Consider the following 12755-nt stretch of genomic DNA (forward strand, 5'->3'; position numbering starts at 1 on the left):
AAATGGGAATTAATTGCCTATGAATGCAGGCTGGATACTAGAAGAGGCTGCTGTGCCACCAGAGCAGTGAGATCCTGGAACAGGTTAATGATGGGGACACAAAGATTAACTGGTTTTAAGATGAAGTTCAATAAACTTGTGAATGGGATTAGGTGACACGATGCCTGTGAAGTCACTAGACTCTCTTGCCCAAGAAGGGACTTTTGCAGGTTTTGCTGTAGTGAGGAAATGAAGAATGGACCATTGAACCACATGTGCACCACTGAAGATCAACACCCTTAGGCAGAAGTTGTGCCATTTGTAAGAGACCAGGCAGTGTCCACAAAAATGTGTGATAGCTCAGAATAAATGTTCAAAGTTCATTTTCCTTGATAGAGAAGAATATCACATTGCAGGCAATTTATCACATGAAAATATTTATATTTTTTTTAATCTCAAGCTTAAGTACTGAAGTCTTTTCACTTGCAGAATTGCTAGAGGCTCCACTGGAAGTCTGATGTATTTTGGCACTCTGCAAATGCACAATTTGGTCATAGCGTGTATTTGTGGAGCTTGTATTTGCCAATATGACTTGTTTGCACAGAATAAAATATTCAGCAGAGCATGAGAGATAAAAACTAAATTTCTCTTTCTAAAAGTAATATGGGAATTAGCCTACATTACAGAGCTTAAATTGCACTGATTCTCCTCCAGGGTTGGAAAGAAAATTTCAGAATCACCTCTAATCTGTGAAGAATCTAAACCATATGGAAATCTTCCTAATTCCCCTGGGTGTTTTTGACACTCTTACCCATAGGTCTTAGAGTATTTCTTTTTTTTCTGTTGCAACAACCTCAGTTCCAGGTGTGAGATTTTTCAGTAATAAAATATAGTTACACCACTTAATTTTCTAGCATTGAGGAATTTATAACAACAAATATCACAGAATCACACAGAATCACAGAATGTCAGAGACTGGAAGGGACCTCAAAAGCTCATCCAGTGCAATCCCCTCATGGAGCAGGAACACCCAGATGAGGTTACACAGGAAGGTGTCCAGGCGGCTTTGAATGTCTCCAGAGTAGGAGACCCCACAACTTCCCTGGGCAGCCTGGTCCAGGCTCTGGCACCCTCACGGAGAAGAAGTTTCTTCTTATATTTAAGTGGAACCTTTGTGTTCCAGTTTGTACCCATTACCCCTTGTCCTATCATTGGTTGTCACTGAGAAGAGCCTGGCTCCGTCCTCCTGACACTCACCCTTTATATATCTGTAAATATGAATGAGGTCACCCCTCAGTCTCCTCTTCTCCAATCTTAAGAGCCCCAGCTCCCTCAGCCTTTCCTCACGTGGGAGATGCTCCATTCCATCATCTTTGTTGCCCTGCGCTGGACTCTCTCCAGCAGTTCCCTGTCCTTCTGGAACTGAGGGGCCCAGAAGTGGACACAATATTCCACATGTGGTCTCACCAGGGCAGAGTAGAGGGGAAGGAGAACCTCTCTTGACCTACTAACCCCCCTCCTTCTAATACACCCCAGTTGCCATTGGCGTCACTTGTAATAATCCAGGTGAGTTATACTAGTTTTGATTGTGTTGGTGAAGTCAATGGTGACATTTTCCTATGTACAAAGACCCCTTTAGCTCCCGCTTCTTGCTTAAAAATAATTCAAGAATTAGGACTTATCAAATGTTGTTTTTCCTTTGAGCAGAGAAGCAGCTTCTTTGGAGCTCTGCCTCTGAGAAACAAAGATTGCTGTGATTTTTTTACTAGACCTTTCGAAGTACCGATACAGCATTTTTTTTGGAGCTCATCACCCATAGCAATCAGTCAGCCCTGCAGTTCATATCCTATTTTTGAAAAGCCATTTCCTTTTGGTGCACATGTCTTTTCCCTGTGTTTATATGAAGCAGTCAATGGGGCTTTCAGCCGTAAGGATCAGAATGAAATCAAATAAATTACTTCCAAAGATAGGAAACCATTTCACACCTTGGAGCCTCATTTTGCTCCAGGTGTAGCATGTTACAGCTCATGCCTGTGTAGGGCTGATTATAAACCAACTGACCTGTTGTGACACTTAAAATCTTGGTAGAATTTGCACTTTGCTTGCAAGCCGACACTTCGGTTTCATCCTGTTTGGATCTGTAGCTGTGAACGGGGTGATTGCCCCAGAGTAATGATGAAAATGGGTTTTCATTCACTCTTCCATTATATAGAGGTGTATTGGTACGTGCGTTCGGTTGTAAATGTGCTGAGGTTCTGTACGAAATACAGTTTCTGCTAGCATTTAAAAAGAAATCCAAAGTTATTGTAGGTTGGACACCACCTGATACACAGTGTTGACGTTAATTCTGTCTTTTGGTTTTTTTTTAAAGGGAGAGGTAAACTTTAGTTAAGATTTAGGGAGGTTCTTATTACCACATCTATTCCAAGGGTTTTCTCATACCCCTTCATTCTGGGGGAACTATTTGATTCAAAAACAACTTTAATTGACTTTTTATCTTTCATTGTAGAACGTGTTTGTGATATACTGTCAGGCAAGCAGCCTGCAGAGAAATGTTTTTCTTGTCTCGGGCCTCTGAGTGTGTTGATGGTGGTTGTTTTTCATCTGTATTTGATTACTTAAAAAAATATTAATCCAGCCTCAGTTTTAGAGTTTTCAAATTAGGGTGAGGAAGGAGGTGAAATTTTGCCTTATTTAGTATTGTACTTGCAAACTTTTAATATACAAACACTGAATTTGAAATGGTATGAAAAACACATATTAGGAAAGAAGATGACAATATGTGTATCTTGTTCTTAGGGACATGGTTTAGTGACAGTGTTGGGTTAATGGTTGGACTCTATGATCTTGAGAGTCCCTCACAACCAGAATGATTCTATGATTCTATGTATGGTGATGTCCAAATGTAGAGTTTAAATCCTAGGAGGGAACCAGCTACAAGGAGGATGGAACATTAGCTGTATGTAGTGAGTATCGCCTACTCGCATTGTGTTCTGTGCCTCACTTTTCCTGTCTATAAAATAGAGCTCATAAATCTTGCCATCATTTACATAGTGTTTTGATATCAGGTTTCTCTCCGAGTCTGAAGTAACATTAATTATTAGTCGTGGGACTGCTATTTCCCTTTGATTTCTCCCCACCTCTGTATTGCCGTGTGTGCAGCCCCTTCTTCAGAAAGGAGGACACGCTAAACCGCCCTCCCTGAGGTTACTCCATCACCTCTAATGGTGGAGCACAAAGCCGTTCATTTCTCCACTCCGGAGTCTAAAGTCTCTGAACTTGTTTAGCCCAAGGGAGTGGTAGGCCCAAGCGTGCTCCGAAATGCCGATCTCCTGTTTTGATAACTGAGCTCTGAAATCAAGATAAACAAGCTGCCCTATATACTGAACACATCCTAATTGCACACTTCAAGTCAACCAATGAGTGTGTGTCGCCCGCTAATGAATATTTGTAGTTTCGTAAGATTTGGTATGTGATGTTCCTTGTAGCTTCTGCAGTTCTTAGCATGTTGGCTTCAAAGACCTCGTTCAGGAGAAGAACCTGGCTTCATCTGGACCAGGAAACGGCATAGTTTCATTTCATATGTTAGCTGGGCATGGTCACTCTTATTCAAATTATATTAGCTAATACTTCTTTAAAACTGTTTACAGTGTGTGCAAACTTATGTTTAAAATCCTATTAGCTAATCCATTTCCTAGTCTAGACTCGGGGAGGGTTGACTCCCTGAAGAACTCATAGCAGGACTTTGTTTACTTGGAGGGGGTAGAAGAGGGAGGCGGGGAATGAAAGGGATAATGATGTTTGAAACCATCCAAATGACTTTAGCTGTGCCAAATACATTGCTGTCTGTCCCTCTCTTTGCTTTTATTATTGCTAAGATTTGTTTTTTGTCGAGAGGTGACTCTCAAGTCCTGGGGGTAGCTCTGAAAGCCATGGGAGTGTTGCCACCAAACAAGGTCTGGGGCGTTCAGCATGGGGAGCCAGGGCTCTCTGTGGGAGCCGTGGAAGGAGGAAGGCATTAGTTTTTAATTATAATATAAATACCATAAATAATAGTTTCTGCAATATTACGTATTTCTAAGTCTATATCCGAAGAAAGTTCTGAAGTTTGGGGAATACTTTCCGTGCATTCTGTGTAGTCACTTCTATAACTTCTTCAACTGGAATTCCTGTAATTTTGGCAATATATTCTGCAGCAATGTAAATAGATGCACATTGGTTTTTAATTATACCATAAATAATAGTTTCTGCAATATTACGTATTTCTAAGTCTATATCTGAAGAAAGTTCTGAAGTTTGGGGAATACTTTCAGTGCATTCTGTGTAGTCACTTCTATAACTTCTCGACTTCTTAACTTCTGTAACTAAGCATCAGAGTCAGGAGCCCCAGGGAGCCACGTGCCAAGACTTCCATTGAACCAGAAACACATCATGGACGTTCAAGAGCCAAAAAGGAAACTTTCTTGGTGGAGGATGACAGTGGCTTTTCAGATTTACCCCACCAACAGGAGAAAGAGGCTGGATTTGATGAGTAGATGAGTTTCCTTTTACCAAGTGTTTTTACTACAACTTGCCATAGTTCTGATTTAGTAGTGCAAGTGGCATATCTTGGGAGAAAGACACTGTTATCGCAGCCAAGCATTAAATACTCTATAATTCCCAGCCTTTATCAAATAATCACTTTGATTATTTACTCAAGATGCAGAAAATATCCCCAGTCGTAGCGATACTGCCTTTGAATATCATAAGAGAGCTGTGGTAAACTCTGAAGTTGAATGTAAAGTTCCCACTGACGGTGAGGCTGGACTTTCCTGGTTCTCAGGAGCTGTTGCAATTTGATTTCCATCGTAGTTTTCCTACTGATGTCTCCGTTTTTAGATTTCTTAAGGTATTCTCATCTCTGGAATGTCTAACCTTTCTTTAAATCACATTCTTCCCGCAGTGCCATCACAAATCAATTGCACTCCCACAGTTACCATTCAAATATAAATAAGTTAATAAAATTATTTACCGAAATGTGGTAAAACAAATAGACCCATCCTGTGTTTTGTTTGAGGTTCAGTTTGGTTTGTTTTCTAAAACATCCTTTTCCTTCTCTTTATGTTTCTAATCTAGAGCCTTATAGCGAGGGCTTTTTCTGTCTTGTTCATTAAATTGCATGCACGTCAATAACACTGTATATCAACATTCATTAATAAACGTTGGGTCCTCTATGTATCCCCCTTCCTGGGCAAGATTATTCTATACTGTGTATTTACTAGAGCTACATCCTGTCTACTTCAGCTACTTGAGTAAGTAGCAATATTTTAACTGCTGAGTATATAGTGTGCGTCATTTATTTGTCCTGACTAGATCCACTGCTGATTTCATAAACATTTGGGGAAAGAAATACCAAACTAGCAAATATTTGGAGAACCCCCTAATGTAGGATCTTGAGAGGACGATATCGTCTCTCAGTTTGAAGATTAAAATCAGTGCTGTTCACAGCTGATTAACTTTCCTTTCTAATATTTCCCACAAATTGAGGTAATGTAATAAAACTTAACGAAACAAGGTTTAGTAAAGCCACAGAGAATATTTATATGGCAGTGAGCTCTGGAGTGGCTCAGGCTGTCCTGGCTTTGTAATGGCCTAATGGTGTTGGGTTCTTGTGTTGGGTTCAAACTGCCTCTTTGATGGCTCAAAGGTGATGTGAATTATCTGTGCTGTATTTTCTTTATATCTAGTCAGTGATCGATCGCTGCTTTCTTTCCCATCAACTCTAACGATTCTCATTTTCACTCCTACAGAGTCATCAGCAAAGTGGTACCAGCTCCAGAGGCCAAACCTTCCACCCCTGTGAGCCGGCCCAAAACCCCTCCACCCGTGCCGTCACCGGTCCCAGCTCCCATCCACATCACCCCTCCTTCGGCTCCAGCTCCTCCTCCTCCACAGGCCACCGTCTCGCAGGTCCTCATCCCACCGCCCTCTCCAGCCGTCTCAGCAGCAGCAGGTTCCAAAGCTCCGGTTCGGAGCGTGGTGACCGAGACCGTCAGTACTTACGTGGTAGGTAACGTGCTGCCGCGGTTTGTCCCACTGCTGGTGACATTCATCTCTTGAATTGTTGAGCTCTGGGGTGACTCATCATCTCAAAATGATGGTACCTGGACTTGTCATGTTGCTCTCTATTAAGCTGCTCCTTACCCAGCCCTTGCTTCCATGCATGTGATTCGAGGGGTTAATAATTAAAACACTACCACTTAGACTGAATTTCTCTTTTGTTTCTAGTTCAATGTTTAAGTTTCTTTTAACAGGTCCAGTTATATACCACTCGGTATTTTCTGCTAACTGAGCAAGAGCATTTATTTTTGGAGTTGGAGGGTTTTTATAAATTGTTTCATAAGTGCTGAATTGAAACCTCAAATGTCAAACTCGCCATAGATTTTGCTGTCAGTCAGGTGAAGTACAAAACCCTCATACAACATCAAGAATTTGACTTAGCCCTCATCTGAAATGTGGAGAGTCCACAAGCTCCTTTTCGGTTTCTTCAACACACAGAAATTGCAAAGGTTTGTACTTCTCAGAAAGTCTGTAGATAGTTCATTAGTCTACAGTTCATTAGTCTGTTTGACATATGCTCTGAACTTGGCCTCTCTGGTAGCGTGGAGACTTCTTTATTCCTTAAGAAAAGTGTCCCATCCAACATGATACAGAGACTACATTCTCTAAAAGAACATGGACATACCTCTGTTCAGTACTAGGATTGCTGTGCTACTGAAAATTTCTGCTTTAGATGCAATATAAAATGAAAGTTCTGACCATTTCTGGTCATTGAAGAGCAGCAGATACCATTAACAACAGTACCGGCATTGTTATCCTCCCTGTCCTGGCCACGTTCCAGCTTGGTTGGTGACACCTTGCTTATCTGTATTGGGTAGCGGTTTAAAAATCTCACCATTTAAAACACCTGAAACTTGTTTTTATTACAGAGCTTCCTGGGCTTTAATTGCGATGTATGCATGATTTTCCTCCCCCTTTTTTTTTTTTCCAATTCCTGTTTTTATAATGATTCCTAGTGTAAATCTACCCTGCCTTTTCTAATGGAAAAGGTGCTCTTCCCTGCTGGACTTAAACTAATGTATCGTGTTACTGATCTCTGTTTAAACAGCTGCTACATTTCACTCCTGAGTCGGTTACAGCACTAGACGACTGCACGGAGGCTGTGCTTATCTTTAGGGTTCAGGATACACATCCTCACCTCCTGTATCACAGGTGTAAATGCAATGTCACTCTTACAGCAGTGCCCAGAAGCTTGGAAATTTCATAGAATCGTAGAATCGTTTCAGTTGGAAGAGACTCTGGGGATCATCGAGTCCAACCATAACCCAACTCTAGCACTAAACCAGGTCCCTAAGAACCTCATCTAAATGCCTTTGAAACCCTGACTCCACCACTTATTCACTCTAAGAAAGAAACATTTCCAAAATACTGCGCTAAATCCAGTTTTTTTCAGTAAGCATTAAAAGCAAAGAACTTAGAGATGATGTCAGTTTAAAGAAGGAAAACCTAGATTTTACCTTATGGGGAATTCGGAGGACATGTAAGCTCCAGGTTCGTTCGTTCTTTCTTCAATATTGTAGTTAAAACCAGAGCTTTATTTCATTAGGATCCAACTATGTGCACAGGCAGAGAGACTCCTGATATGAGACGTTTATAAGTCAAAAAGGTGAGAGAGAGGTTGAGGAAGAAGGGAATAATTAATAACTCTTAGCCCATTGTAAGACGGGAATCTGGGACACAGAATGATGAAATGGCTTTCCCCAGGTCACACGGGAAAAAGCTCTTCTAGAGATAAGATTGGAGCCAGTGTGACAGAGGTGAGCAACTCCCTTCTGCAGGGAAGGACAGGAGGGTGATCTTATAGTTAAAAAAAATTACAAATACATGATGTGGGCTCTCCCTGCAGGATAGCATCTCAGTAAGCGTGCTCTGATTGTCAGCTCTCAGCGGTTTGTACTAAAATAGCATCCAGCAATCACATACTGTCCCTCCTGCCACAACCCTTGGCTCATTAAGGAATGAGAAGTTACACAACATTTTTAACATCCTCATTCAGCAGCCCAAGTCCTTGTTTAATGAACAGGCAGAAGTTTCAGTGGTTGCAGACCACCCTGCCCCTCTCCGACCACTGCAGACACACGTTCCCCCTGAAAAAGTTTGGAAAAGTTGGGGTATCGGTCTTCAATTGGGACACAACATCTCCTCCTTCCCCACCGCGACGACCACGGACCTTTCACACCCGGGTTACCTGCAGAGCAGATGCTGCTCTGCCAACTCAAAATGACTTTGCAGACGTGAGATTAGATGCCTAGATAGGAACGATCGTTGCAATCAATCACCTTTAAAATCAAGTTCATTTTAGGATGTTGCCTGCTCCATTTCTCTAGTGGGAAGGAGATTTTTCCCTGCTTTGTATTTCTGGGCTTTGTATTTTCTAGTTTTAAATCACAAAAAGAATTCAGGGCTTTAAGAGGAGCCAGTCGGGAGTGATGTGTTGGTTGCAGCTCTGGTACATTCCTATTGATTTTTTGAGAAGCGGTGTAAGATGTACAGACCACCGTGTAGTAGTTTTTCTTTTTGAGAGACAGAGCATTTGGGTCTTTTCATCTACTACTTTTTAATACCATTTCTGTAAGCCGTACAGATAGCAAAAAGCTATTGCCTTAGATATGTGTAAATGCACTAATGCACCAAAGCTGAGAACAAAACAGTTTATGTTCTTGAGATTCAGCGATAATGTGCAAATCTTCATAAAGGAATTATGAAAACTGGGTAATAAACCCTGATATTTTGCACTTTGTGGTGTTCATTGCACTTCTTTAGGTGGATTTCGGGACATTTTGCATGTATGTTTTTAGCAAATAACTGTTGAAGAAACTGCTGGAGATTTAAGAATACAAATAAAGGGTCAAGCAGTATATAAATATTAAAAAAAAATCATAAATCTCTGAATATGATTAATCCAGTAAGCAGCTGCCTAATGCTGTAAATGATCTGCCTCTCTCGTTTCGTTTACCCTTTAGTAAATTGTACTGTGACATAAATGTCATAAGGGGAATGGAAAGTTACTCAGTAACAACTTTTTTTATATCCTGATCTTATCGGCTAGTTGAAGTTGAAGACTTTGGCTAATAAGTAATACGGCAATATATACACAGGGCACTGTATATTTTACATGCATATAAGACTGTTATCTTACGCAGGAGGCTGCCGTTGCTCCTTCTTGCCATTAACAGGCTAGAATTTAAAAAGTCACGACAGTATAGACAGAGAAGGAATTGTGTCCTTAAGCCCTGGCTGCTGTATGTGAATGGCCGCGCTTATGTCGGGTGGTGTAACTGGCTTTACTGGTTTACAGGACGGTACAGAAAAATACGTGTTTTTGTCATCATGTACAGTATAGGAAAATCAATTAAAACATAACGCCGAATGTTTATGATCAGAGAATTCATAAATAACAACAGCGACCGCTGAATAGCTTTGTGGGATAGACAAGAAACTCTTTCTCTTTATTTTTTAAGCCCTGAAAACTAACTTAACTTTTCTTTTCTTTGCACCAGATCCGAGACGAGTCGGGTAACCAGATCTGGATCTGTCCTGGCTGTAACAAGCCAGACGATGGCAGTCCAATGATAGGTTGTGACGACTGCGACGACTGGTATCACTGGTGAGTTCTTCTCATCCATCCTCTTCTGCTGTTCCCTGGCAGATTTGGGGCTATATTATCAATACCTTTTTCTTTTTTTTGGTTACGATTCATGACACTGGGAATATTTGAATGGCTTTGCTATGTCCAATTTAACAATCCTGGTAGATATTTTTATCTCTGTTTCTCCGGAATTTGAAAAAGGAGATTTTACGCTATAAAGGAGAGTTACTTTTTAATTAATGGGCATTGGTGATAACAGTTGTTTTTGAAACTGCTGGGAAATATTGCTGATGCCGGTAATTTTGTGAGAACTACAGGATTATGAGCATAGTGTATACAGATAGACATTTCAAATTATGAAGCATTGTATGAACAGCAATATAAATGTCAGTTCTTACAATAGGGTTGGAGGAAGTTAATCACTTTTTAGGCGTTTTCTTAAACAGCTACATAAAATCGTGAGGTTTTCTTGCAGATGTGTTGAAGAAGCATTTGAAATTATTTAAAATCTGGCCTAATGTACCTGAAAGTGCGCTCATATTTTCTATTAAAATAGTGTTTCTTATCTGGGTGTCCTTTCAATACATGGGTTTTTTTGTTTCAAAGGAAGTGCTTTTTAGGTTTCTGTTCAATCATTAGATTCATTAAGGTAATAGTAACATAATTGCTGTATTAATTTGAAGGCCAGATCCTTTCTCCCACTCGCAAGTTGCGCTTCTTTGGGTAAAACACAAAATCAACGTTACTCCACTGAGACCGATATTTCCCCCTCCTTCCCAGGCCTTGCGTTGGGATTACGACTGCACCCCCAGAAGAGGTACAATGGTTCTGCTCCAAGTGTGCCAACAAAAAGAAGGACAAAAAACACAAGAAGAGGAAGCACAGGGCGCACTGAAGACGTTGCCAGCGGACTGAAGTCGTGCGGTCGCCGCGACACCGTCCGCCCTGACTCCGTTGCAGGTTTGGGGGGGGTATAATCCAACCAGGTCATGTCTCACCCTCCGTCACGACTCCGGAGTGAATCGGGGCGAGGAGATGCTCTCCGTCGGGGGCTGTCGCGTTTCACAGACCGTCCGAGCCCAGGGGGTTGGATTTTGGTACATTCTGATCCCGTCTTTCAGCTACCGAAGGGAGAATTTGCACAGAGCGATATAAAAACTTCGGTAGTTCATGGCTCGGCAGCAACAAAGATGAATGTTGTAAATGCAGATTATCTGTCCCGTTCTTTCTTGATTTGTTATTAATCTCTCTTGAACCTTTGCAGTAAGGTGCCGAGAGGAGAAGAAAATGTAAATTGCAGTGAGTTGTAAACTGAGGAGACCGTCTGGAATGATTTCTATAGCCTGGATACAGTTCAGCCTCTTTTCCTGCTGAGCCAGATAATCATAATGTGGAAATAAAAAGTGACCGGTAAATATTTTTGTGACAAGAATATATGAAGCTTTTTTCCTTGATTTTTAGTACTAACATAAAATAAACACGTTCAAGCTTTTGTGATATATCTTCTATTTTAAAAAAAAAGAAGAAAGTTTCCATTGTGTCGATTCTTTTCTCCCGTGTGAATTTATTTCAGTGGACCTGTAATATATTTTATACTTTTGTTTTTGGTTTGGTTTTGCTTTTTTTTTTTTCTCGTCTTTGTCAATGTACCTTTTCATTGCTTGTACATTTCATTGGTGTGTAAAAACACTTCCCATTAAAAGATTTTCACACGTGTAAATACCAGATATTTATAAAGTACATTTTTTTTTTGTAATTATTTTTTTATAGGGCTTGAGGATTTTAATTTTTGTCTGCCTGAGAATACAAACCTAGCAGCTATTAAACGCCCGTGCGACGCACGCCGGTCCGTACGGCTTTAAGGGATTGGCGCGCACGAGGAGCCGGCCAGCACCATAATTAGGCCTCGATTCAGATACTTAAACATGTGGTAACTTCTTAAGAAGTGAGTAATCCTATTGCCTTCAAGGAGCCCTGTTCCCACACTTGGTTCTACATGTGCTTAAACGCCGGCTGAATCGAGAGCTTAGGCCAGGGGGCTCTGCACTTTCAATGGTCGCTACAGCGTGTTAATCTGTAGCTGAGCTTTTATTTCTTTTTTTCTTTATTTTCATTGAGTTTGCCAAAACGATGGGGCTCGTGTTGAGATGGAGGAGATGCCGAGTGGCGCCGAGGCCAGAAGACGCCTCGCTCTGCTTTTCGTACCCCCTTGGAAAGAACAATAAAGTGAATATGCATTGTATTCCCCATTGAAAATAAGGGGGGAAATCACAGAGAGAAAAGAAAAAGAAACAAAGCAGTATTAGATACTGTAGTGCAATGGGTCTCAGAGCTAAATAAAATACAAGAATAAATCTGGAAAAATAAATGTATGCCTTTTATTTCCAAAGCGACTTTAGCCTTCATTGGTTAATTTGGGGATATTTGTACTTTAAACCGTACAGTAAGAAACATTTGATGTTTGAGAATATGGCCCTTTAACCTGTTGTGCAGATAATAAGAGTTATTTTTTAAGTGTATCCAAATTGATATTAATGAGAATGAATTAGTTATGTTTTTAAAAGTAGCAGTCTAGTTAGGGAAATGAGGCTTTGCTGATAGAACTGTTAAATTACAAATCAGTGGAGATATGGATGAAATTGGTTTATTAAAAGTGCGCTGTTACATTCTTTGTTCAATGCCATCTCATTTATATTCTGTCCCTGCTAATTACCAGTCAAGAAAGTTCTTGGGTTTGATTATTTTATTTTGAATTGCTGGATGTTACAAACCTGATTCTTGTGGGTTATTTTTTTTCCATGTGTAATGTGCAAGCATACGAAATACACCGTCTTTGGTCATTTCTGGTTGCAATAATAAAGAACTAGCTTTTGGTAAGTTGTTTATCCATTTCCTCTTCCCCACCGTTAATCAGAACTTCTCTCATTTAATCAGCTAAATTATTCAAGGTGCCGTGGGAGGGCTGAACTTTGCCATTTCGACGGCCGCTCAGCTATTTCTATGCATGCTTGTGCCTCGCTGCCGCCGGCTTCGTTTCCTACCCCCGGGTTTTATGATTTTATAAATGACCCCTGTGGCAATAAAACCA

General features: G+C 40.7%; 1 protein-coding gene across 1 annotated transcript in view; it reads left to right on the forward strand.

The window, feature by feature from the left end:
* Positions 1 to 12509, forward strand: part of TAF3 (TATA-box binding protein associated factor 3) — a 127339-nt gene extending 114830 nt beyond the window's left edge. The window contains exons 5-7 of the mRNA XM_080352721.1: positions 5769 to 6024; positions 9579 to 9685; positions 10448 to 12509. Of these exons, the coding sequence (XP_080208847.1) occupies positions 5769 to 6024; positions 9579 to 9685; positions 10448 to 10562 (478 nt within the window). The 3' untranslated portion in view covers positions 10563 to 12509. The remainder of the gene's footprint in view (positions 1 to 5768; positions 6025 to 9578; positions 9686 to 10447) is intronic.
* Positions 12510 to 12755: the final 246 nt, after the last annotated feature.

The sequence above is a fragment of the Nesoenas mayeri genome (genome assembly GCF_963082525.1).
Source record: "Nesoenas mayeri genome assembly, chromosome: 1".
Taxonomy (NCBI): Eukaryota; Metazoa; Chordata; class Aves; order Columbiformes; family Columbidae; genus Nesoenas; species Nesoenas mayeri.